At 41.8% G+C, this 27690-nt stretch overlaps 2 protein-coding genes and 1 pseudogene across 3 annotated transcripts in view; 1 reads left to right on the top strand and 2 right to left on the bottom strand.

Moving 5' to 3' along the window:
* lrig1 (leucine-rich repeats and immunoglobulin-like domains 1) overlaps positions 1 to 10967 on the top strand; it is a 65217-nt gene extending 54250 nt beyond the window's left edge. The window contains exons 12-19 of one of the 2 annotated variants that reach the window (XM_055647629.1): positions 610 to 773; positions 1725 to 2045; positions 3203 to 3484; positions 5185 to 5622; positions 7105 to 7251; positions 7788 to 7967; positions 9007 to 9267; positions 9525 to 10967. In XM_055647629.1, coding sequence (XP_055503604.1) covers positions 610 to 773; positions 1725 to 2045; positions 3203 to 3484; positions 5185 to 5622; positions 7105 to 7251; positions 7788 to 7967; positions 9007 to 9267; positions 9525 to 9706 — 1975 coding nt within the window. In that variant the 3' untranslated portion in view covers positions 9707 to 10967. The remainder of the gene's footprint in view (positions 1 to 609; positions 774 to 1724; positions 2046 to 3202; positions 3485 to 5184; positions 5623 to 7104; positions 7252 to 7787; positions 7968 to 9006; positions 9268 to 9524) is intronic. The other variant, XM_055647630.1, reaches the window with a different exon arrangement.
* Positions 10843 to 27690, bottom strand: part of slc25a26 (solute carrier family 25 member 26) — a 116991-nt gene continuing 100143 nt past the window's right edge. Inside the window, exons 8-10 of the mRNA XM_055647631.1 lie at positions 27496 to 27560; positions 21523 to 21596; positions 10843 to 11109 (exon numbers count right to left, since the gene is read on the bottom strand). Of these exons, the coding sequence (XP_055503606.1) occupies positions 11013 to 11109; positions 21523 to 21596; positions 27496 to 27560 (236 nt within the window). The 3' untranslated portion in view covers positions 10843 to 11012. The remainder of the gene's footprint in view (positions 11110 to 21522; positions 21597 to 27495; positions 27561 to 27690) is intronic.
* Positions 25375 to 25542, bottom strand: LOC129704935 (U2 spliceosomal RNA; annotated as a pseudogene).

Here is a 27690-nt window from a genome sequence, read left to right as displayed (position 1 = left end):
TAACATGTTTTAATCTATTTTCGTGTTCGTTGAACGATCCACTAATGACAACAGCTTCCCTGTCTTTACCTTTGTATAAACTAATAATTCTAAAAAATCTCCGTTCAAACTTATTTACTTCTAGAACAACTGCAAATTTTTCAGTGTAATCTTATAGACAAAACCTTCACCCTTGAAATTATTTGTGTAAATCTTTTTTATACTTTCTACACGACCTTCAGCTCTTTCCTCTTGTATGTTGCCTCTATAATTTTGTGCAGGTTCAGTGTAAACATCGAAAGTACATGGGATCCAGGAGGTAGTGCCATTCCTCAACATGTCCTCCCATATTCCTCATTTTAAACCCTTTAACCTGCCAGTCTATATCTTAGTTTTTCTGCCAAAGCATTACTGTATTCAGCTGCAGAATACATTGCCTATTGTATTACTTTATTAAACTCATCATCGAACTTCCAATTTTTATACCATGCAAATTTGGAAATGTTATTAAACTGTAGGCAAATATAATTCATAACCATATACCCAATGCCTTTGTATTTACTCGGATTATGGTAATATCAGATTACATTATTCAAAATGCTTTTATAATTAAAACATTTGTTTCTACAGATATATGAACAGTGATAGTTTTTTGTGTGATTGCCAATTAAAATGGCTGCCGCAATGGCTCTTAGGAAGAGATTTCCAATCAAATGTAGTTGGCACATGTGCTCATCCAGAATCACTAAAAGGAAAAAGTATCTTTATTGTGCCTGCAGAAAGTTTTGTTTGTGGTAAGTTATTCTTCTTAATTATTTAAAAAATGATTATTCTGCTTCTGTCATCAGGTTATAAATTAGATTAATTTGGGAAGCTGATACAGAGCTGGTTAACTTGTGGCTCAAGAGTCGAGAGTAATTTATTACTGGATAGAATAATGAAATTCTTACTTGCTGCAGCACAATAGGGTATGTAAACATAGTACATAACGGGAGAAAAAAAATTGAATGTATTTCTTTCTGGTGATTTCTTTACATTCAGTTAAAGATATGAGCCTATTAAAACTAATATTAATTTATACTGCATGAATCTGTATAATTTATTTGAGATGCATTCTCACACATTTTAGTTTAATTTATTGTCGAGGTAGTGGAAACCTTTAGTTGCGTGCAAACCAGTTAGCGGAAAGACAATACATGATTACAATCGAGGCATCCACAGTGTACAGATACAGGATAAAGGGAAGAACATTTAGTGTGGCTGACTTATAGAGTGGTGTTAGAATGGTCGCTGAGGCCAATATAGGAATCTCTCTTGGTAGGAAGTGTCATCGAAAACTAGTGACCTCATGACAACAAGTGACATGGCAAGCTTGCTTTGTGAGAATCGCAGGCAATAACCGAAATATGTCTGCTATCTGCCACAAACATACTTGCAGGTCCTGATAAAAGTATAGGTTATAACTTCTAGAACATGTTCACTAAGGTTATGGCTTGCAAGAGAAACAAGTGGTTTCCTGAATGGTTTATTGGAACAAACATGTAATCACATGAAGACAAACCTGCAATCCTATTTTTTTGATTGGCTTAGCTATGTCCACAAGACAATGATTTTCATCAAAAAATATAACACACCATAATAACCTCTGGTCTCTCCATTCCACCTGCCTATCTGTAATAAAATATATTGTAACTTTATTAATTTATGTTACTCCAATTTGTTCCTCTACTTGTTTACTATTGCAGATGACTTTCCAAAGCCTCAAATCATTGTTCAGCCTGAGACCACCATGGCTATGCTTGGCAGAGATATTCATTTTACTTGTTCAGCTGCAAGCAGTAGCAACTTCCCAATGATATTTGTCTGGAAAAAAGATCACGAGATTCTACACAATGCCGAGATTGAGAACTTTGCACACGTTCGGGCAAAGGATGGTGAAGTAATGGAATATACCACCATTCTTCATTTAAGAAATGTGAAATTTTCAGATGAAGGAAGATATCAGTGTATGATAACTAACAACTTTGGCTCGACTTACTCTACTCGAGCCAAGCTTACAGTTAACGGTGGGTACAAGCAGGATTTGTACTTGAATTGTTCATTTAACTAGTTGCGACAAATGCTTCAAGATGGTGACACACCAAAAATCTTCAGTTTATTCTAGCTTTGAACCAAAGATTTACAAACCAAAAAACTGCAGATGGTAAAAATCTGAAACATAAACAAAATAATCTAGCATGTTAAACAACATCTATGGAGAAGGAAACGGAATTACACCTTTTCAGGTTGATGACCACCTGATTTTAAATGTCATTTTGCAATCTGAAACGGCCCTAAATTTCTATACCATTGCAGTTGACAATGCATTTATAATAACTTCAACACATATTCCAGCATGCAATGGAAGCATAGAAATTGTTTTGTTTAATTTAGCGATACAGCGCGGAAACAGGCACTTTGGCACACCAAGTCCGCATCGACTAGCGATACCCACACATGAACACTGTCCCGCACACACTAGGGAAAATGTTACATTTATACCAAGCCAATTAACGTCCAAACCTGCAAGTCTTTGGAGTGTGGAAGGAAACCGAAGATCTCAGAGAAAACCCACGCATGTCACTGGGAGAACGTACAAACTTTGTACAGACAAGCACCCGTAGTCGGGATCGAACCTGGGTCTCTGGCGCTGTAAGGGAGTAGCTCTACTGCTACACCACCATGCCGCCCACTTCACTACTGTGCCGCATATGTGCTATTATATTTTACGCACCGATTGTGTCAATTACCTATGTTATGGTTTAAAGTGGCATTGGTGGTCTGTTTTAACTACTGTTCCCTTAAGGATGGGTCTTGTCATTAATTTGAAGTATCATGGTCATGGCTATTGTTGCCACTGGTGACCAAATATAGATCTTCGAGACCACTTATCTAGATGTATTTGAATTGCAAATACATGTATTTGGGTTGTAAAGGCACAGGGGAATTTGCAATGCAAACACTCACTATCATTCCAATAAAATTCCAAGTATTCGTGATGTTCTCGTAAGATAATGTCGCCCATACGCTAAAATAAACTTTCATTTGAAATAAGTAAATGGCCCAAAATAAATTTGAATGGAATGCTCAGCTCCCATTCATGCTGCTTATTAAAAAAAAAAGACAAAATTGCACTTTGAGAAATATTTTCACTTGGTTTTATGGTAATATTTTATATTTGCAGTGTTGCCATCATTTGTTAAAATGCCAAGAGATATAACTATCAGAACGGGAGCCAATGCTCGGCTCGAATGTGCGGCTACTGGCCACCCTGCTCCGCGGATTGCATGGCAGAAGGATGGCGGGACAGATTTTCCTGCAGCCCGTGAAAGGCGGATGCACGTGATGCCTGAAGATGATGTTTTCTTTATTGTGGATGTAAAAACTGAAGATATGGGAGTTTACAGTTGTACAGCTCAAAATATTGCAGGGGCAATATCTGCTAATGCATCCCTCACAGTATTGGGTAGGTGGATTCTGTTTATAGCTTTTTCAGAATTGTCCAATCGAAATATTGTGTTGCAAAACATTAATTCATGATTAAAAAATAAATACTGAAGCAGAGATGACTGAAGCACTGACAATGACAATTAAAATTGGAATCTGAGATGTCGTTTTCTTTTTGTTGTGGTTAATTCCAAATTTTTGACCGTAACTAGATCTGGTAATCAGATTTAAATTCCAATATTGCTGACCATAATTAAAATCTGAGAATAAGAAACAGTACTTGTAAAAGTCGGATTGCATAGTACAGAGTCTGCAGTCATTCTGCTGTTCATGTACATGTGAATGGGCGAGTCCTCTGTGTTTAGTGGATAATTAGTGTATCCATGCTCCATGTGTTAAGACAAAATAATTGGGCAACATCCATGGCTTAAGATGGAGCAGGCCCCCTGTGATTACTGTTAGAATAATGAATGGTGAGCTTTGTAGTCTTGTTATTACTACAATGTTCAGGGTTCCTTCCCCAGTGTCTTCACAATCCACCTTCTACCCACCCACCCACCCACCCAAATCTACTAGAACACTGCTGCTTGTGCCTTACCACAAGTTTCATTCATCATAATTTAAATATCTGATCTTGCCTTTTAATGCCAGCACCTTTTTCCTGAGGTGTATTTGTTTGGTTTGTTACTTTTGCTTTAGTCCCTTAGGCTCAAAATCCAGGATTGTAACAAGGTAAAATACCAAGATCTTGATAACGAAACTGAATGAAAATATTAGTTTTGTCCATCTATCTTGGGTTTCTTACAATATTATTGAAGCCACAACAGACTTATTATTGAAGCCACCGAAACTTTAAAGCACTTATCAGCAGTGAACCTCTGGAGGTTAAAACCAAACTCCCAAAAGATAGAAAATATTCTGAAACTGGAGTACACCTAAAGTTGCTGTGCTTCGGCATCTCTGCATTAGCTTTGAATTTGAGGCATCTTGCGTGGGGTGGGGGGGAATATCCCAGTATTTACTTGCTATTAATATAAATACATTTCTACATGCATCACGTCTGCTTTTACACTGAATTTGACCCTTTGACCATATGCAATCTAAGAGGTTGAGTGAACCATTTGTTACTGAACACCAAACCAATCGTAATGTTGAAATGAACGGTGTTTAATTATGTTAGTTATTTTTTCAATTAAATACCATCTACATAGTTTGCTAGAAAGTTGCTGAACTCATCCTCTTACTGTTGACAATGCATATAAATTAAGACTATATTCCTTCAGTTTCATATTTATAGTTTCATAATTTGTGATTGCTTATTTTTTCTTGTCAACATATTTATTTACTTATGTTTCATATTTTAAAATGGAGAAAGTAAAATTGTGAAGTTAATACCCGTCTCAGGAATTGTTGCAACCCATACCGTTCACATTAAAAACATCTTTCTTGAGCTGGTTAAAATGAATAGAGGTCTTGCCTACCACTTCAGCTACTAATATGCTGGTGGCGTTTGATTTTTTTTTGTTTCTCTGTCTCCAATTCAAATGCATCAAATGTGTAGAAGTAAGATGCAGTTATAGTAATAATGGGGGGACATTATAAATGTTGGGGCGGAAGCTTTAGCATAATTTCATACAGCTTTCCTCAAATTAGAATATGTGTAAATTAAGGTACGTGAGTGAAGTTCAAGTGTTTTACCTCTGCATTTTGTATTTTTAGAAACTCCATCATTGATTTATCCGCTTGAAGATCAAACAGTGGTGATTGGGGAAACTATTGCTCTGCAGTGCATGGCATCGGGAAGCCCTTCTCCACGAATAACCTGGTTAAAGGGAGATGAACCCCTCGTGGTTACACAGAGGCATCACTTCACGCCTGGAAACCAACTGCTGATCATACGGAATGTGGTGTCGGACGATGGGGGCAAATATACATGCGAGATGTCCAATCCACTGGGCACTGAACGAGCTCACAGTCACCTCAGCATTTTGCCGTCGTCGGCTTGTGTGGTGGGACAAAACAAACAGGATGCAACGATGACCGTGGGCATTGTCATCATTGCAGTGGTCTGCAGCATTGTCATCACCTCTCTGGTATGGGTCTGCATCATCTACCAGACCAGGAAGAAGAGTGAAGAATACAGTGTGACAAATACAGGTGGGTGGCACTTACCACTTTATCTTTGAGTGATCCATTAACACTTTTAAGCATTATTTACTGCATGTTAAATGTAATCTAACAGTGGTACATGATCCTGTTTCCAGAACAATCCTGCTGCCAATTTATTAGATTCTACAGTTTCATGATTCTGGAAAATGCTGCTGTTTTCTCTGTCCAATTTTGTACAGATTTGTGCGTTTGCCCTTTGCCAAAAAAATGTTGGTAAGCAGTTTATTGTGTAATGTCAGACACACGTTAAGTTCCAGCTGGATATCTGTTTTGCCTATACCCATTCTCCACATATGCAAGTGGTTGACTTTCCAACTTTTATTGGAACCTTCACCAATCTGCATCTTTTTTTTAACAATACTAGTGTTAATTACTTGTGGGATTCTGCAGCATCCACCATTCAAAATATTAACTCTAGGTATATTGTGTTGTAGCGAGCATTTTACAGTCAAAATAAGTCTTGAAACAATTGCATTAAATGATGCAAGCACCCATTTAGCTAGTCTCTAATTTGCATATTAATGCATGAAATAAGGTTAAAGAACTTTAACTAATAACTTGTGCAATCTGGTAGTTTCTTGAATCATTTATTAACTTTCAGAATCATTCATTATTATGAACATTTTCTTGGGCGCCTCCATTTGAAAGAGGTCATAGGGATGGTTCCATTGCAAATAATTTGCAGTCATCTTGGCTTTCTATGAATTCTCATAGCGGGCAACCTTTCCACAGTCACCAAAATCATACATAATATTGTAACGGCGAACTTGATTATTGTTTTGCTGCAAAAATGTGGACTATTGTACCAAAGAGTCAATATTTTGAGTCGATTATCTCATCAAAACTCTCTTCTATCACTTTGAGATTCTTGCACTCTGGACGACTTTTAGTTCAGTCTCATTCTGCCACAGAATTCCCTTCTTGAGTTGTGCTACTTCAAAGGACCATATGAAATATATCATGAGCATCGACCACATTCCAAAAATTACTTTTATGGTTTCAGATTTTTAAAACTGATTTCAGATTCCTAAATTGGTATATTGATGTTTTAAATTTAAGTGTAAATGAAAATCAAAACCTGCAAATGATGGAAGCACTCCGCAATAGAAAGTTATCAGCTTGCAATAACCTTATTTTTTTCCCCCTTCCCAGTTTTGATGAAGGTTTGTTGATTTGAAACATGAACTGTATTTATTTCACCACAGATGCTGCCTGTCCTGCAGAATGCTTCAGGCATATTCAATTAAAATTTAAACTTTAGCTTGTTAGTCTAAGAAACGGATGCAACCACGCACCATGGTTCTGAGAAGCAGATATAATGTTAATATACTTAGAAGTTTGGACAGATTTTGATAAAGACGTTCCTAGGAATTAAATTTAGGGACAGTCTGTAATACACAGTGGACCTCAGTGGAAGTGTGACCTTGTGCCTGGCATGCTTATTTTAACGTATATATGCATACATTGCAGATGAAACCATCGTGCCGCCAGATGTACCCAGTTGCCTCTCCTCACAAGGAACACTCTCTGAACGCCAGGATACTTCTCTCAGGGTGGATGGGAGCAGCAATTTGCAACTAGCAGCAGCAATGCCCAGCGGACATACAGAGAGCAATGGTATAATTTTGATTTTTAACCCCCCCATTTTTATTCTGCAGCACCGATACTTCATTTTTTAAATATTCCTGCAAAATAGTGCATGAAGCTCAGTGCACAGTGAAAGGTTTATGATTAATTGCATTTGGAATTGGCTTATTGACAGAAGACAGAGGGTTGTGCCAAAGCCGGGATTTTTACATTCCCAGGTGCTACTAGGTAACAAAGATTGCCTCAATATCTAGAGCTTCATCAGTTTTATGATTCGGGTGTTAAGAATGGATGGTGAATATGAGATGGTTTTATTTAGTCTAATTTAGAACCTGTCATTTAAATGTTGCTCAGGCATTTGTTACCCCCATTTCACATTTTGATGCCATGTTCTTTTTTTTTTTGTAACATTTCCCAAATCTATTGCTCTCTGCAAAAGATTGCCTAAATTTCAATTCCACCATTTTCATAAGAAAGTGGTATTTCTGATGTCTACATATGTATCTAGATTGTTAACTATGAGCGTCCATTCAGAGTGGGCAAAATCTAACGGACTATAATTGCAGGTATATGTCGGACTGATGCTGGAAACTGTGCAGATGTGGACAATCACAATATTTCCAATAGGAAAGCAAAGCATTGTGTTGGATGCAATATTAAAGATAGATGTAAACATGCAACAGAAGGAAGACTGTGCCCAGAAAATCCAGGTATGTGTTTAGCTACAGTTTCAAAATATGCTGCAGGTATTGACTTGAATTTTTTGAGTTTACAGACATTTTTTGACAAAGGAGAGTAAGCTGAGCAAATTTAGAAATGGTTTGCAAAAATCTAACAATTGGATCCTGGATTTTGATTTGAGTATTAAAGCACAGGCAGTTCTGGAGTTAAATATTCCTCGACAACCTTGCTTTGTTTGCTCCAAACATTCAATGCCAGACGTTCATAGCCATAGGAACATTCATTATGCAGAACCTTGTCCTTTTGGGCAAAGTCGATGGAACATCTTTGGCGGCATGGGCTAGTTGGGCCGAAGGGCTTCTTTGGAACTATGAGTCTATGATTATTTGTATAAACGAATATTAGTTCCTCAAATTCAGAAATTGGTTAAAGCTGTTTACATGACTTTTATTAGGGTGCAGAATGTTTCAATGAAATATTCTTCCAGTATAAACGCAGATTAATTACCCCTTGCTAACAATTACTTTGGGTTAAATTGGACGATCTTTTTGGTTTTAAGACATTTCCCTGCAACCATTAGACTTTGCTTCTAAAAACAGAAAATAATGGACTCCCGACTGTGAAGTCAGACTATTATTCAGTTGATGTATGGTTTGATCTGATCCAGTTTCTAAAACGACTTTATATTCAAGGCTGTGTGCAGTAGAAATGAAGGGGAATTACAACACGTAGAAGATTATGGAAATAGGGAAATGATCTGAATGCTTGAGTTATATCATGTAATATTTGATTTTCAGCAAATATTTTCAGAAAATTTCCAGACGTTCTGCTGAAATATAACTTGTTCTGTTTGGGTATTTGTAGGCTGAACAAACGTAATGTACATCTAATGAATGTAGAAATTGTTATAACTATGTAGAACTATCTCAGAGGGAGTATCTATTCCATACCGGCAGATTTGTATTGATGATGACTATCCAATGCATATTGTGTTCATATCAAACTATCATGTCAAATGTCTACTTGTTGGAAGCACTATAAAAGTAGTTTCAAATCAATACCTGCATACAATGATGTAACATATTGTTTTGTTTGATTGAATAGGTTTGTTTGGTGTCCAACCCATAGTTTGCATGGATCAGTTTGATAATGCCAACACTTCAAGCCCTTATAGAAGTACGGATTATTCTCCTGAAGATGCTAAAGGACAGAATATAATCAATGGAGGAATTTTTAATCCTTATCCATGCAATGGGACTTTCAGTAGCATGAAGGAAAGGCAAGGGCCTGTTTATCCCAGCAACCACGATAGGATGACATCTCAGCCCCAAAATCTACCGGTTGTAAAGATTTTTGCCAAAAAAGGTAATATTTAGTCTTGGTTCAAGTGTGAAAAAACAATAATAGTTTTGCTTCTAAAGTTCTTTCACGATAATAAAGTTATAATGTAAATTAAAATGTTTCAGTGGAATAAAGACAAACAATTGAAGATATGGATTTTCTTATGCAGTTTATTAAGTAAATAAATAATGGATTTTCTCTGAGATTTACATTCATCTTGATATTATAATTCTTAACTAGTTCTGCCAGGTTTTAAACTTTTTAAACGTCTAATTTTTCAGGTACATCTTTCCAACCTGTGCAGTTGACTCAGGAACTTCACAGTCCTGTACATCTTCCATCTTTGGAGGCCTCGGGCAATTCAGCATTGTTGTGTGAGAGACCTCAAACTTTATCGCGCAGTGACTCTGAAGTTGACACCAAACAGACTTTGCTACTTAATGGGCAGTTGCTACATTCATGAGACTTCACCTGAAAAGCAGAAGTAGTTTGCAGAAGAATGCAAATGTACACCTGTGCACTGAAAATGTTGTCAGCTTTTTGTTACTACCTCACCACCTTTAGCTACCTCTCCAAGATGAAGAGATGTGGCAGGACACAGCTTGTATAGGGGAAGACCTGTACGAGCGTTCTTTAACTGTGTATATACATTTTTTTAAGCTTCCTTGGGAAGAATTAGTAGCTCGGCAATTTACTTGCTTCTGAAGCGTGTAAATGCGGGGAATAATAATGTACAAAGGAATGTTTTGTTTTATATGTTTGTATATAAGAGTTTCTTATGTATCTTTTGCAGAAGATATTTTAAACCTATTTAGTGCATGAATAACATGAACTTTAAGAATTTTTGAAAACTCGTTTGGTTGCTGTTTTTAAATTTTGTAAAACCCTCTGGTGCCTTATTACAAGAGGTTATAATGAAAGTAACATTGCTCGGATAAATCCACTTACCTTTGTTCTAAATGGCTTGTTACAATTAACGTCGACAAAACTTCTGGGGATTGCACACATTTGATAAAGGATCTAATTCACCATAGGCATTTTTGGAGTTTAAAAAAACATAACTTTTCAGTAGCAGTTACCCAAGTTTCCCATAGAAATATTTCAAATTACAGAAAAGTTACCCAGAGCAGCATGATTACAGAACTCAAACATGATAGCAGAATTTGTATTGTCACTCACTATCTGCCAATGGGTCACTGGTAAAAGTTGAAAATGCATCTTGTTTATAAACTACTTGTTTGTTCACTTGAAGTCTTCTCATGAGCTGTTGAGCTGTATCCTTCCATATGGGTAATTTGAGAAATTGCTGGACTGTGTCAAGTAAAATGGCATTTGAGGTAAATACTGACACAATAGTCTGATTTTGCAAGTTTATTTAGAAATTATGAACGCTGCACAATTTGGAGGCAGATGTTGAATTCTAAGGATCTTTAGTGTGCAGTTTTATAATTTAAACCTGATAACTTACCCGTGCCTACATATTTCTGTTGAAACTGCTTCAGAGACACGAAGTAAAATGACTTTCTGTCAGTATTTCCTTTTATATGTTACCAGAAAGGACACGGCAAAGCTGCTTAATGGAGGCAAATTGAGAAAGTGTTACTTTTCTGCACAAATATTTATTTATACAATTTGCTAAAAAATATACATATTACAGAAATGTAAAATATAGAAATGTCTAACAAAATAATTGAAGGTTCTAATAAAAATCAATTTATATTATATCCATGATGCTAGTTCCGTGGTATTACAGTGAATTTCTTGACACGTTATAGTAGCAGCTTGTGGACTTTATCATATGTTCCTAAAAACAGAAAGCCTCCAAGACTGATCCATGTGACTCTGGGTACAATGCCTGAAAATAAGCTGTGAAAGAGGGGGAAAAAGGTTAGTATTTTATTTGCATTTGTTAAAAATGAATTTAGCAGTATACGCGCTATAATACTCAAACATCATGACTGTCGTTACAAATATTTTCTGTAAAGCCGTAAGTTATAAACTTGTAAGATCTAGTTCAGGGCTAAAACACATTTAATATTGTATTCAGCAAAAAAAGATGCTGAATACTAAACTACAGCAATGTGTAATCACCAACTGCACAAATATGATAACAAGGTCCGACATGAATGGTGGTGTAACCACTTTATAGATACAAAATGCTGGAGTAACTCAGTGGGAAAGGCAGCATACCAGTTTATATCTTTTGTTTTCTTGGACACAATTTGTTGCACATGCACAATGCTGCAATAATATTTTCAAAATGATGGCATATAATGTTTTTTTGCTTCTTTAACATAGCAGTGGTACAATGTATTTAAAGAAAGCTAGACCCAATTAGCTGTGACCGGTAAAAAGTGCATGCTCATTTCAACTCCTTCTTATTGGTAAAGGGCAGTACAAGGGCTAAATAGGTATTGGGATCCTTGGAAATAAAGTTGATGGAGATGCTGAATATTAACAGAGACATCTGGCATTGTTGAGAATGACTTGTTAAAATGGGAACTGCCTCACATTTTCCATGATCTTGTGGACTGGAGTGTGGTCTACAGGGAACAGCCTGGCAGAAGACCTTTGTTTCACAGCTGTTGTATCCGAGGCTCATTCTCTGGTGTGCTTCAAGTCAGACTTGCTCAGCCTTCAAACATTCGCACGTACAAGTGTTGCTTGTGATTTCCCAGTTATCCAACAGGTTCGGTGTGTTGTCCAGTCCAATACATATGCAATACCTACAGTGGTGTGTGTGGCTGAGGAAGGCACTCTTAATGTCTCACTTGGACAAAGACCATTCAACAGCTGCCAGTTATCGAGAGTTTTGCCATGAGCTTTTGTGCTTGGCAAAAATATGATGAGTGTTATGAGAAGACTGTGCTCCAAGTAATTTAGCAGCAGCAGAACTTTGTCGGAATCAGGTTTCTCTCCTTGTTTAGTTGCCTTTGCAAAAACATTGAAGACACAGGATCAGCCTGTCACCGGGTGATTGGCTGGGGTCATATCCTCGTTGGCCATACTCAACCCAGGGTTGACTCCTATGCTCTCTGTATGACTGAAATATGCTGGTTTGGCTTTACAGTTAAGTGAGTTAGTTAAGCTGTGGAACTCATTGCCGCAGAGGGCTGTGGAGGCTAAGTCAGTGGACATTTTTAAGGCAGAGATGGACATTCTTGATTAGAACGGGAGTCAAGAATTATGGGGATAAGGCAGTAAAATGGGATTAGGAGACAGAGAATTGCGGAGTGGACTAAATGGGCCGAATGGGCTAATTCTACTATGAACTTGTGAAGTTCATTTCTCTTGCAGAGCCTCGGACCTTTTAGATGGGAAAGATTACCCACAAAGCTGTCACTCCTGATTTGTTGTAGGTAGGAACTGCAGATGCTGGTTTAAACTAAAGATCGACACAAAATTCTTCTGCAGCTGTATAGGGCTCTGGTGAGACCACATCTGGAGTATTGTGTACAGTTCTGGTCTCCTAATTTGAGGAAAGACATCCTTGTGATTGAAGTAGGTTCACGAGATTGATCCCTGGGATGGCGGGACTCTCGTATGAGGAAAGATTGAAAAGACTAGGCTTGTATTCACTGGAGTTTAGAAGGATGAGGGGGAATCTTATAGAAACTTATAAAAGGACTGGACAAGCTAGATGCAGGAAAGATGTTCCCAATGTTGGGCGAGTCCAGAACCAGGGGCCACAGTCTGAGAATAAAGGGGAGGTCATTTAAGACTGAGGTGAGAAAAAACATTTTCACCCAGAGAGTTGTGAATTTATGGAATTCCCTGCCACAGAGGGCAGTGGAGGCTAAGTCACTGGATGGATTTAAGAGAGAGTTAGATAGAGCTCTAGGGGCTTGTGGAATCAAGGGATATGGGGAGAAGGCAGGCACGGGTTATTGATAGGGGACGATCAGCCATGATCATAATCAATGGCGGTGCTGGCTCGAAGGGCGGAATGGCCTCCTCCTGCACCGTTTTTCTATGTTTCTAAAATGCTGGAGTAACTCAGCGGGACAGGCAGCATCTCTGGATAGAAGGAATGGGTGACATTTTGGGTCAAGACCCTTCTTCAGATTTCCATGGGGAAATGAAGGGAACGAGTGATAAAAGCTGAGATGGAGGGGAATGAACTACAGTAGTGCATATCTTTAATATTCTTAACCGGAACAGAATAACATCAGGGCTATTCATTTTAAAACCCCTCAATGCTGCTGCAAAAAAAGTCTTCATCCAAATTTAGAAATTACTAAAAGAAAACGTGATTCTACTCGGCTAAGGATGGTACATATCAAGTTGATCCTCTCGACTATTTTAAAACTGATTTCAAAATATTTAAATTGCATGCAATCTTCTGGAAAATCACATGTTGTGAAGCAATGCCACTGAAATAGAAGATTCAGGGAGAAAAGTTTATCTCCTCGTCTGAACACGGGGAATAAGAATGTTCAGAATAGTGTGGGTGTACATTCTCCACATTGATGTAGCCGTTTGTGTAAAAAAGGCTCACAGCCTTCCCAAGGGCAGGTGGGAATAAATAATAAATGTCAACCTTGCAAGCATGCCAATACCCGAAGAAAGAATGCAAGAATGTTATGCAGCAAAGAAGCTATTCATCACATTTAACTTGGTCGTAGAATCACACACAGATACAGCATAGATACAGGCTCTTTGGCTCACAGAAACTCCACCAACCATCAGGCACCCAGTTCTTGCACTAATCCGAACCTAAAATCTTGTTCCCCCCCCAAACTTCTACTACTCATGTAAAGCAATCTATAGTGAGCAGGTAACCTATCAATCTGCATATTTTTGTGATGAGCATGGACGGGTGCACTGGGGAATGATCCACATGCTAGAGAGAACATGCAAACTCACACACACACACAGCATCGAAGATCAGAAATCATCCCGGAATTGCTGGAGAGAAAAGCCACAGCTCTAAGCTGCACCACGGTTCTGACCCTTATAACCTTCCCCCCTATCCTGCTTTGTTGGGGTTATGTATTTGTTTAGTTCAGAGATGCGGTGCGGAAACAGGCCCTTTGGCCCACCGGGTCCGCGTCGACCAGCGATCCCCGCATATTAACACCATCCTTCACATGTTTGGGCTAATTTTTACATTTATCATGCCAATTTACCTACATACCTATATGTCTTTGGAGTGTGGGAAGAAACCGAAGATATCGGAGAAAACCCACGCCGGTCACAGGGAGAACATACAAATGCCGTACAGACAGCACCCGTAGTAGTGTTCAAACCCAGGTCCCTGGCACTGCAAGAGCTGTAAGGCAGCAACTCTACTGCTGTGCCACCGTGCTGCCTATTGATAGGGTATTGATAATATAATAGTACTCCATGGTATAACAATGCATTACTGTACCAGATGCAGCTGTTTTGTTGAGTTCCGTTTACAGATACAGCATGGAAACAGGCCATTCGGCCCACGCTAACAATGACAGGAATAGATTGGGTAGATACACAGGGTTCCTTGCCCAGAGTAGGGGAGTCAAGGGCCAGAGGACATGGGTTTAAAGTGAAGGGAAAAAGATTTAATAGGAATCTGAGGGGTAACTTCTTCACACCTAGGATGATGGGTGTATGGAACAAACTGCCAGTGGAGGTAGTTGAGGCAGGGACTATCCCAACGTTTAAGAAACAGTTAGGGAAACAGGTACATGGATAGGACAGGTTTGGAGGGATATGGACCAAACCCGGGCAGGTGGGACTAGTGTACCTGGGACATGTGGGCGTTGGGCCAGTTTTCACACTATATCACTCCATGACTGACCAGCGATCACCCGTACATTAGTTCTATCCAACACGCTCGGGACAATTTACAGAAGCCAATTAACCTATAATCCTGCACGTCTTTGGAATGTGGGAGGAAACCGGAGCACCCGGAGAAACCCCACGCAGTCGCAGGGAAATACGTGCAAACTCCGTACAGACACCACCCCATGTCAGGATTGAACCCGGGTCTCAGGCGCTGTGAGCTATGTAGCAACTCTACCAATGCGCCACCGTGCTGCCCTCCCCAGCTAAAGGATGTCCTTTCCATAATTTCTGCCTGTGATAATTGCTTATGCAAGGAGCACCGTTTAAAAAAAAAATAGCCTACAAATATTGCACTAATGTCAATGATTTAAGCTGAGATGGGCAATGTTTAAAGGAGATGCGCTGAGCAGGTTTTTTTTATTTTTACAGTGTGGGTGCTGGGGAGGCAGATATATTGCCGTTTATTTCATAAATCAATTAATAACTGTATTGGTGACTAATATTTTAAGATTGGAGTAAATGTTGCCAACAATGAGTTGAAACCTGTCCTTAATCAAACACACATATTTAAAAAATTAAAGCAACTAGATTTTTATGGGAACAGCTGGAGTTGATATTTAATCATGAAACATTGTTTTTGAAGGTAGATGGTTCAATAGTTCATCCACTTGTTTTGCTGGTTGTTTTGGTTTTCAAAAAAAGACGTGGAGCTGGCAGATGGAAATAGTTTCAGGTTTTACTAGACACTAATTCCGCTGATTACTATAATTGTCGCTTTAAGGCACTACAATTTGTCCGAGGCAAATCGTGGCCACATTAAAAATTGATTTGGGCTGAAATGTGTCAAGCTAGTAAATGCTACCCACCGGTTACTTTTGGGTTATTCCACATGCTATTTCAAAACCTTTTTGCATTAACTAGGATCCTTGCAACGCCAGGATGACATGATATGGCTTTTCCGAGCAGGCAAAATGATACCAAGGCAAGTTTTTGAGTCCTTTCAGGTCCCTGTTACCGAGTCTTCTCCATCTGTGCAAACTCTTAGCCACAGCAATCCACAGTCCAATTCAGTCGAGTGCTGACCTTATTGCCCTGGAATCACCTCAACCTCAGACATGCATCCAAATTTGCCGTAGAAAATGAAATTGCCTCAGCTTCAATCACTCATTGTGTAAAGCGTTGAAAGGTCCAACAATCCTCAGTGTAAACACATTTCCCTTCAACCCTATACACTCACAGAATGATAGAATTGCAATGGCCTCTTTTTTTCCTCTCCCAATCTTCAATAGCCCTTGACATCCAAGGTTGCCTGGACATGTTGTTCTTACTTTTCACCCTTATGAGAACATGTTGGCCCTGAACTCTTTTTTTCTCTTTTGAACAACTCCCACTTGTTGGATTTAGTCCCAGTCTACGTTTGTCAAGAGAGTATGTATGTATGTATGTATGTAGATGTATTCAAGAGAGAGTTGGATATAGCTCTTGGGGCTAACGGAATCGAGGGATATGGGCAGAAAGCAGGAACAGGGTACTGACCACTGCCCAGTCCGTCATCGGCTCTGACCTCCCCACCATCGAAGGGATCTATCGCAGTCGCTGCCTCAAAAAGGCTGCCAACATCATCAAAGACCCACACCATCCTGGCTACACACTCATCTCTCCGTTGCCATCGGGAAGAAGGCACAGGAGCTTGAAATCTGTAACATCCAGGTTCAGGAACAGCTTCTTCCCCACAGCCATCAGGCTATTAAATGCAACATCAAACAAGCTCTGAACAATACCAGTCTATTATTACTATTGCATGTTATCTGTTAATTTATTGTGTGTATATCTGGTCTATGGCTTATAGACACATTGAATTTTTATCTCCTGTTCTGTATTACATTTACATATTCTGTTGTGTTGCAGCAAGCAAGAATTTCATTGTCCTATCTGGGACATATGACAATAAAACTCTCTTGACTCTTGATTTTGGGTGACAGCCATGATCATATTGAATGGCGGTGTGGTGCTGGGCCGAAGGGCCGAATGGCCTACTCCTGCACCTATTTTCTATCTATGTCTATGTCTTAAGATTTTGATATCAACCTATCCCCAATCCAGAACCTTAATTCTATGGACACAAGGAACTGCTGGTGCTGATTTAAAACAATGAAAAAAAAACAAGCGCTGAAGCTACTCAGTGAGTTAGGTAGATCTCTGAAGAACATGCATAGGTGATGTTTTGGATCGGGATGTTTTATGAAGAAAGCTAGAACAGAGAGGAGGGGCAGAACAAAGGCTGACAAGTTGATCTGCAGATGTGTGGATAAAGACTAGAGATGAGAAGGCAACAGGATGTGGGATAAGGAGATGAGTGAATTGTGAAGCAAGTGAGCGGGATGTAGTCTAGTCTAGAGATACAGCGCGGGAACAGGCCCTTCGGTCCACTGAGTCTGTGCCGACCAGCGATCCCTGCACATTAACACTACCCTACACACACTATGGACAATTTTTATATTTACACCAAACCAATTAATCGACAAACCTGTACGTCTTTGGAGTGTGGGATGAAACTGAAGATCTCGGAGGAAACCCACACCGTCACGGCAGAACGTACAAACTCCGTACAGACAGCACCCGTAGTCGGGATTGAACCCGGGAATATTGGAGAATTCAATGTTCATACCCTAATTGTGGACCACCCCTCGTCCCATGCTCTCCACTCACCCTTCAGCCATTTGCCCAGTGGAATTCCCCCCGATTACATAGAGCCTAGAACCATGGGATCCAGAAGATCTCCCATTAAAGGGTCAACTGTTCGGGAGAAAACGCCAAGGAATTTCTTTCCCCAGTCTTTGGAAATGTCTTTTTCCTATTTTTTAATTTATTTTAGAGATACAGCGCAGAAACAGGCCCTTCGGCCCACCGAGACTGTGCCGGCCAGCGATCCCCGCACGTTGACCCACTATCCCACACACACCAGGGACAATTTAACACAAGCCAATTAACCTACAAACCAGCTGGTCTTTGTAGTGTGTGAGGGAACCAGAGCACCTGGAGAAAACCCACGCGGGTGGGTTTGGAAGGCAATGGAGATGCCACTGACCACTATATTCCTGATTGAGATTGATGGTAAGGTTAAGGGAATCGAAGAAGATACAGGGTTAGTGCGGGAATGCGGAGCTGAGCTGAATGATCGCTGGTTGACTGAGCAGGGGCGAGATGCAAATGACCAACTCCTTGTTCAGCTTGGTTGGTGTTTAGCCCTGGATGATTGTTTCCGCTCCTCTTATTGACAGCGAGTTCCAGGCGGTAACATTCAACAGCTGAAAAAATGTACCCTTTACTCTTTTTTAAAAAGTTTAACATTTTAAACATGTTCTCTTGGCTCCGAACCCATCAGTTACAGTGAACAGCTTCACTCGTTTTAAATCCAGCACCAAGTGGTACATCGGCCAAATCTCCTCATGAACTTTCTTTGATCCAAAAAGCTACGTAGCGCATGATCTGGTAACGCAAACCACCCCTTCCCTCAATCTGCCGCACTCTGGGTTACAGGAACCCCCCCCCCCCCCCCCCCCCCCCCCCCCCCACACACACACATTCTCCCTCGTGAGGTTAAGTGTCATGAGGTTGAAGCCTGTCCTACTTTTTGTACAACATTGGGCCTGTCCCACTTAGGCTATTTTTTAGGTGACTAGGCTGTTGCCAGGGTGTCGCCTGTATGGTCGTGAGTCGTCTCCTCAGTCGCCCAAAGAATCGTAACATCTTTCTGGTCGCCGCTGGATTTTCAACGTTGAAAATGTTTCGGAGACAGTCGGTGACAGTGGGTTTGACGACAATGAGCGTAGCTTGACTTCTCCTGACGTAGGGGCTGTCGTAGTTGTCGGTGGAATGATTTTATTTCAAATTTTATGTCGAAGGGGGGGTCCTGTTGGCGTTTTTTTGGGTGACCAGCTGCTGCGACTATGACAGTCGCCTAAAAATGCCCATTACAACTCTGCTCTGTATCCTACCCCCAATTATGAAATAGGGACTCCTTCCTCCACCAGCCCTTTTCTGAATACTACTTTGAATTATTCACACAGGCAGCATGGGAACAGGGGACTTTGGCCCACCGAGTCCACGCCGGCTATCTGTCACCCATTCACACAAGGTAGGATGTTAGCCCACTTTCCCATCTATTCCCCACACACTAGATGCAATTTACAGAGGCCACATAACTTAGAAACCCGCACGCCTTTGGGACGTGGGAGGAAACCGAAGCACACAGAGGAAAGCCAGGCGGTCACAGGGAGAATGCTTGTGAAGACATACATAACAAAATGCAAACTTCTCCAGGGGAAATCCTAAATCCTTATCATGAGCAAAGAGCAACACCAAACTAAACCTTCAATTCCAAGAATGCATTTTGGCCCTTTGCTAATGATAAGGATTTAGGATTTCCCCAGGAGATTTTTTGCATGTTTGATTAATGTATCGGAAGAACAAGCAGTTAAAGCAATTGTTCATAATAGAAAATCTGCAGACTTCTGCTGCATTTCCTTCCAAGCAGGGTTACATGAAACATTGTGAACCAAAATATTCTTCAATTGCGGTAACAGATTGTTGAATTTGGCCCAATGAACTGTCAGGGCAAACATGTGAAGGGGAATGTACATTTGTGGGGGGTACGTTCTGTTCAAAGCATGGACCTCGCTGTGCGTTTAAAAAAATACCTGTAGCTGGAATAAAAGTCTGAACATCCTGTGCATCTTCCATTTACAACAGAACAGCTGTTGGACTAAAGTCTCTCACGGTGGCGAGGAGGTAGAGTTGCTGCCTTAAGGGGCTGTCCCACTTCGGCAACCTAATCCGCGAGTTCTGGCGAGTTTGCCCTCGACTCGTACTCGCAGCATGGTCAACACGAGGTCATAGGAGGTCTTTGTAACTCTCCTTCATGCTCGAGAGTGGTGCCCGTGTACTTGAGGCCATGTTGAAAAATGCCGGTGTTAAAAAAAGGTTGCCATGGAAAAAATCGATACTTTTTTACTCGCAGGTTTTTCTCATAGTAGGTCGTCATGTTAGTCAAGGGTAGTCAAAGGTAGTCGTAGATAGTCTTCATCATAGTCGAAGGGAGGTCAAAGGAGGTCATCTTCACTCTCCGCTATTCGGTATCCAATTTTCCCATAATCGAGGGTAGTCGAAGCTAGTCTTCAACATGACATTTTTTTAAACTCTACTAAACTCACACATTATGTCGCCCAAGTGGGACAGCCCCTTTACAGCTCCTACAGCGCCAAAGACCCGGGATCGATCCTGACTAAGGGTGTTGTCTGTACGAAGTTTGCACTTTCTCCCCGTGACCCGCATGGGTTTTCTTCAAGATCTTCGTTTTCCTCTCACACTCCAAAGAGATACTGGTTTGTAGGCTTGGTATTTTTGTTCCCAATTTTTCTGGCACTTCTTTTAAGTTGGACTAAATTACAAGAGCGCCCTTGAAATCCCTCCCGGAGGTCCCAATGAAAATGTGGCGGCCGATTAGAATTAGACTTTACGGTCTGAACGAAATGTCGTTCCGCCTCATTGGGACTTCCGCTGCTGGGTGGAGTTCACCCCCCCCCACTCCCCCCCTGCGGCTGGGGCTCTGGATGCCCGGCCCGGCCGGAGCCAGCAGATCCGTTCCCATAGCTGACATCCGAGGCCAAGTTTGTGGGCCGGATTCTCAGCGGCCTTGGCGGACCGGTCCAGCCTAGACCGTGATCTGTGCTGGTCCGGCAAAACGGATAATCCAGAAATGCTCTGGAACCAAGGGTGCCGGAAGAAGACGGAAGGTGGAAGACGGAACCAAACTGTTATTTAAGGACAAGAAGCACAAAAAAAGGGAACTACAATAAATATTGCAACGTCAGATTAAATAGCCTTTCTTGGACGACAAGACCAGATTTCCCCCGACCGTGGGGGACCAATGGTGGAGGACTGACTGTACTTTGTGCCTTCCACCACAGTGAAGAATGCTGTGGTGGATGTTTGTGTCGATTTTTATTGTGTATTGTGTGTTCTTTTTGATTGTACCGCTGCTGGCAAATTCATTTCGCTGTGTATGTGATGAATAAATCTGATTGATTGATTGAACAGTGAGGACATAATATATTTGGGCACACACTTTACATGTCAGCCAATTTTACATGGGTGCCAGATCAGCTGCGTGCAATATCGATACTCTGTTCGTTAGGGCAAGCTAGATTCAAACTGATACTTGATTTTTCTACACAATACTAACATTCGGTAGCACGGTGGTGCAGCGGTAGATTTACTGCCTTACAGCCGCAGAGACCCGGGTTCAACCCCGACCACGGGTGCTGTCTGTATGGAGTTTGTACGCTCTCCCCGTGACCTGCGTGGGTTTTCTCCGAAATCTTCGGTTTCCTCCCACACTCCAAAGACGTGCAGGTTTGTGGGTTAATTGGCTCGGCGTAAACGTAAATTGTCCCCAGTGGGTGTAGGATTACGGACATACTTGCCAAGTCGGAAAGAAAGCTAAAACCTTACCCTGAAATCCCTTGGGTGTTCCAGATATTCTTCAGGGTTGGAAGCACCTTTCCACTTGCAGTCCTTGTACCTTTCTGCATCAATTGAAAGCACAGATCAGACATCAAAAAAGAAACTCGGTAGTAAATTATTTATTTCATCCTCTCTTCCTTCACGATATCACAAGTGGTACAGTGTTCACACTGTGTGTGAATAGTTTCTGGATCATCGCATTGGAAAAGTACTCCCAAACGCAGCTGATTTTGTACCAGGAGAGGTGTAGCCAGCGCAGGCTGGAATTAACTGTTGCTCTTGGTAACAAGGTCAGGGACTGGGGCGCATATTATGAAGGTAAATGACAAGAGAGGGGGAATTGATTAAGAATAATAGTAAGATTAAACGAGAACTTACCAGTTTGAAGTTTGATCTGTATTTTATGAGGAGTTACGATGAGGGATTTCGTGAAGAACCCCGCTTCCACGCATGCGTGTCATTCTTCAAAGCAGCGGTGTGAGGTCACAGGAACCTATAATGATCTAACATAGTAAGATTATCAAAGAGATACCAGTTTTTGATATGATCATAAGAGGGTGGGAGCGGAGGGCACGAAATCCCTCATCGTAACTCCTCATAAAATACAGATCAAACTTCAAACTGGTAAGTTCTCGTTTAATCTTACTATTTTACTTCGGAGTCACGTGAGTGACTTCGTGAAGATTTCAAAGCTCTGTGACCTCATGCCGTGGAACGAGTCCATGCTTCACAACTGCCTTGGGTATTGGGAGAGAGCATCATTAGTAATTTTAAAACACAATTATACAAAGAGTTGTGTGGTATAATGAAAAAATTATATAACATTTTTTAAAATTTGAGAATCATAGCCCTGTAACCTTTCGGGCAATTATTTTGTTGGACATAAAATGTCTTCTTAATACAAATGATGGCTCCAAAATTTAACTGGTTTATTATAAAAACCTGTGGAAAAACCCTTTTTGAATGACCATCCTGCCATTCTGAGGATTTGGTCTGTGGGTACCTGTACAAATTTTTGCTGCGGATGTTGCTGCAGCCCTGGTGGAATGAGAGTTAAAACATTAGTGTCATTTTTAGGACCAATTTGAGCCACCTAATATAGTTTGAGTCGTGACCCTTTCATGCGGTTTCTTTTAAGAGATAAACAACTCCATTTTTTGACCTCGAATGTTCTTAGTATATTCCATATATTGTTAGATGTGTCTTGCTATACACCGTCGTTTGCCATATGGGTGTACCATAAATTCAAACACTTGACCTGAGGAAACCCGATCTGTTTTCTTTTATTAAATCCTGTATGACAACACCAGTTTCTCGGTGAGATGACAGGGAGTCCAGGCTCAGTTTGCTTAATGGCTGGACTTGTTGTGCGGTAAATAACACCATGAGCATAACCATCTTCCTGGTCTGTTACTGAAGTGACAACGCTGTTATGAGCTACAAGCTCCTCGGCATGTTGAGAAACGACACCCACGTCCCAGATTTCGGAGTACCTGGTTTTCTTACCAGGGGTGCGTTTCCACCGCGTGCCGCTCCATTCCTTGTGATAGGTAATTGGAGAGTGCACTTGTGGCACTATTGATGGCACTGTAGCTCCATCGATTATCATAATGGAGGCTTGTAAAAATTCCAATACGGCCAGAATGTTCTTGGCCTTTTGGTCGAGGTTGTTGTCCAAGCAGTATATGCCCCATTTCTTGATGTCCAAAGGTGCAGATGAGATGAGATGAGATTCATCGTCCTGTCTGACAGCCCAATGCCGTGCAGTGGGTCTTTAGCCTCTATAAATCCATAGTCTTATGGCATGGATGACAGCCTCCAGTCACTTGAAAATTATTATTTTTTTTTTTTTTTTTTTTTTTTTTTTTTTTTTTTTTTTTTTTTTTTTTTTTTTTTTTTTTTTTTTTTGGCTATGTTCAATAGGGAACATGGTTCTAAACCATCCCCTGTATGACCGAATACCATGATTTAGAAGGTCAGTCGGAACTCTGAGAATTCCAGATGCCGAGTGTAGTTGAATTATCCCTAGTACCCCATTGATGGGGCCGAACGGGGGAAAAACATCACCCTATGGCTTTGTTACATAACAATGCCAAGCTGGTTTTAGAATTTTAGTAAATAATATTGGAGCTAATGATTGCCCCTATTGTAAGCTCTATTGCCAAAGTTCCTCTTTTGAGTCAATGCCTGCCATATAGAAAACCCGCAGCTGACACCAAATCTTATCAAGAAAAAAGAGTATCCATCTTAAAATGAATATCTAGAACAAATGTGTTTAGGGTTAAAATCAATGATAATCCTGCAACCCTACTCTATTTATTTTTAATAAATATGTTTGATACAATTCTAATGTTCCATGAAAAGTATGCTCAATCACATCTTTTGTGTACAATTTTTGTAGACCATGTGGGTTTTAGATTGTTTGGTTTATGTAAGGACAAAATGCCCTTCTGGTGTATGTTGTACTGTGGTTATTGGAATGAGTAAATCTTATCAGATAACCCTGAATACTGCTGAGATTATATGAATCTGTAGTGATTATATACCATACATAACTGTAGTGTTGTAACCTCCCCTACCATCATAGGTCCCTATTTTAAAACAGAAGAAAACCCCACCCACCTACCTCCATGGTTACCGGTGGTTGTGTTATTTCCTTGGTTTTTTGACAAAGGAGGTTCTGGTTTGATATCTCTTGTTCGGGGTTGTGTGGGAGGTTGAGGTTCCCGCATCTTCCAGGGTGGCCGCCCTGGCCATACCCTAAAAAAGGATCCTGCGGGTTATTGATTTCTAGCACTGCCACTGGTATGAGCCACATTATTTATGGCGTTGCCTGTGGCCGGTATCATGCTCCAAAATAGGCCCTTGCGCTGGCCTTGATGAGCCCCAGTGTCTTGGCTTTGTCCACTCACGGTTCTTTGTTTGCAAATGGTAGCATTTTTTGGGGTCCCAGTGCTGGCTGAATGGCCGCCTTCCATGTGTAGTTCAGATCATATTGCATATTACTAAACAGAGCTAGTGCGTCTAGATGGTCTTTGGTTACCTACATTTAGTCCAGGGTGCGAGTGTATTCTATGATGCCTTCCGTCAATCCCTTTAAGGTTCTCTGGATCTTGAGGTCCTGGTTCCTGATGTTCGTCCCCATATGCTGCCAAATGCATTGGTTTACACTGGGCACCCGTAATGCCTCACCGTTGCCAGGTGGCAGATGTCTGGCCAGTGTCTGTAAATTTTTTTTTTTTTTTTTTTTTTTTTTTTTTTTTTTTTTTTATATATTTTTTTTTTTTTTTTTTTTTTCCCTGTTGGCGTTTGTGGCCAGACATATAGTAATACTATTGCCATCCTGGATCCAAGTCTACCCATGTTTGACTTGGTTAAAGTAATCGGCCACCATGTCCAGCAGAGTCCCTGCTGTGTTAGGATCATGGGATGCTGTATTACCAGGCTCTGGCCCATCAGGGTCCTGCCTACTCTTTTTTATAGAGTTAGAGATCTCTAGGGTCCCGCACGGGGTACCCATGTGGGGCTTAACTGCTGCCCACTTGTCTTTTGTTCTGCGGACCCCTCTTGCAAGTCAACCCAGAACTGACCCACAGTGCTCCCCTCTGATGGGGTAGAAACATTGTGCAGCCCTCAAAGAGGTACTGCTGTGGGTTATCACGTTGGAGCAAGGCTCCATACACCGCTTCTTCCCGCTCCAGCCCTCTCGGGCGCTGGTTGCCGGCGGTTTTATGCAAAGTCGGACCCTTCTCAGTCCACTACCCCCGTACTGACGGTACTGGTCCCTTGCGGTCGTTGCAGCCGGTCAACCCCACTCTAACGCCCTCAATTCTGGGCACTCCTACTTATATGGTCCTTAGCTAAGGAACATATAAGACATTAAAACTGATGATAACAGCTATTATAGATTTTATTTAATATATGGTCCCTAGATAAGGGACGTATCAGATATTAAACTGATAAGAACAGATACTACACTTGGTCTTAGCCAAAAGGCCTAGAAGCGATCATTGTAACTAAAACCCTGGTACTCACATACTGGTCCCTTGTAGTAGATTGCAGCCAGACAACTGCCAAGTCCTTTGCTGCTGAAAAATTAATTTTCTCACCGTGCTGGAGCGAAGTTGGGCACAGGTGTTTTCCTCCTCCGGGAATCGATGTGCCCATGCTGCTCCTGCCGTTGCCAGCTCCTGCCGCTGCCAGCTCCTGCCGCTGCCAGCTCCTGCCGCAACCTGCGCTCCTGCCGCAACCTGCAGCTGTCAGTGCTCCTGCAGCTGCCGGCTGCCACTGCTGCTGCCCGTACTCCTGCAGCTGCCCGTACTCCTGCAGCTGCCCGTACTCCTGCAGCTGCCCGTACTCCCGCAGCTGCCGGCTGCCACTGCTGCTGCTGCCGCTACCGCTCCTCCGCGGTTCTCCCGCCGGCCTTCTGCAGCTTACATGGACCCGGTCCATGTCTGCACCTAGAAGGTAAGTTGAAGGAAACGCAGGGTCTCTTACCTGCTGTTCCCGACTTTCCTTCTCCCGCTGGTGACCGTCGTTCCCTCCGTTGCGGGTTGGAGCCGCTCGGACCAAACCCCGGTGTTCACGGGCCTGGTCCTTCGCGGCAGTTCCGCAGCCGGTAAAACCCGGCTGTTCCTATCCCGGTGCCTACCTTTTGAAGAAGGTTTTCGTCCCCAACGTCCCGTTCCGACTCCATAAGTGCCGCTGCACTCGCTGAGCGTTTCGAGCCCCGGTACCGCTGGTCCGTGCTGTCTGTCCCGCAGCCTCTGTGCTGGCTGCTAGCGACTGGTCCCAAGTCAGTCTCGCTTGAGACTGGCATACGGGACCTCTTTGCTTTGCTTCCCCCCCGGCCGAGAAGTGAATTTTGCCGGTGCGGGAGCAAAGTCGGGCACAGGTTGTTCCCCTCCAGGGAACTCGTGCTGTTGCTGCTGCTGGCCCTCCACGGGTCTCCCCGCCAGCTTTCCGCAGCCACCTAAAAGTAAGTAGTAAAAGAGGGAAAACGCAGAGTCTCTTACCTGCTGTTCCCGACTTTCAAATTCTCCCGCTTGGGGAACGCCGTTCCCCCTGTGTGACTCGTTGCAATGCGTGTAGCGATATGACACGCATGCGTGGAAGCGGGGTTCTTCACGAAGTCACTCACGTGACTCCGAAGTAAAATCAGGGATGTACCGGCAGTGGAGAGAAACAAAAAAAACATTCAAAAGAGATGGAACGTAGATAAAAATGCTGGAGAAACTCTGCGGGTGAGGCAGCATCTATGGAGGGAAAGAATAGGTGACGTTTCGGGTCGAGACCCTTCTTCAGACTGATGTGGGGGTGGTGAGTGCGGGAAGAAGGAAGGAAAAGGTGGTGACAGTGGGCTATGGGAGAGCTGGGAAGGGGAGGGGAAGGAGGGAGAAAGCAAGGACTACCTGAAATTGGAGAAGTCAATGTTCATACCGCTGGGGTGTAAAAAGAGATTGGATAAGTCCACTCAGAGTCATACAGCATGGAAACAGGCCCTTCGGCCCAACTTGTCCATGCTGAACAAAATGCCCCTTCTAAGCTAGTCCCATTTGGTCTATATCCCTCTAAACATTTCCCATTATTTGGGGAAAACAAATGGGCTATGGGAAGAAGGGAGATAGTACTTTCTCGATGGGCAGAATGGCTACTGCAAAATTAGTAAACAATTATTATTCACACAAGACTATCATGATCAATGATCATGATCCATCAAAATAATATACAGGTACAAGCAAGGAACTGCAGATGCTGGTTTACACAAATGGACGCAAAGTGCTGGAGTAACTCAGCGGGTCAGGCGGCATCTCTGGAGAAGGGTCCAGACACGGAATGTCACCCATCCATGTTCTCCAGAGATGCTGCCTCAGCCGCTGAGTTACTCCAGCACTTTGCGTCTCTGTATAATGACATACAACGTCCGTTTGTCTTTGCTGCGATGTTATTCCACAAACGTACCTTTGCTAACATGATTCTTGTCTTTGCCACATCCAGAGGCGTGGTGACTGCAGCTGAAAAACCACCTGAAACGAGACGGCTTAATCTTAAGCTCACGTGTCAATGGCGGCTGTATAATTATATCTTGACGTTAATACTTATTTGCTGAACTCCACAACAAATCGTTGCTGCCACCCTCGTTCCTACACCAGAATC

This window comes from Leucoraja erinacea, chromosome 16 (genome assembly GCF_028641065.1).
Source record: "Leucoraja erinacea ecotype New England chromosome 16, Leri_hhj_1, whole genome shotgun sequence".
In the NCBI taxonomy this organism is placed as follows: domain Eukaryota; kingdom Metazoa; phylum Chordata; class Chondrichthyes; order Rajiformes; family Rajidae; genus Leucoraja; species Leucoraja erinaceus.
The sequence above is the reverse complement of the archived record's forward strand: the minus strand, read 5'-3'. Positions and strand labels throughout refer to the sequence as shown.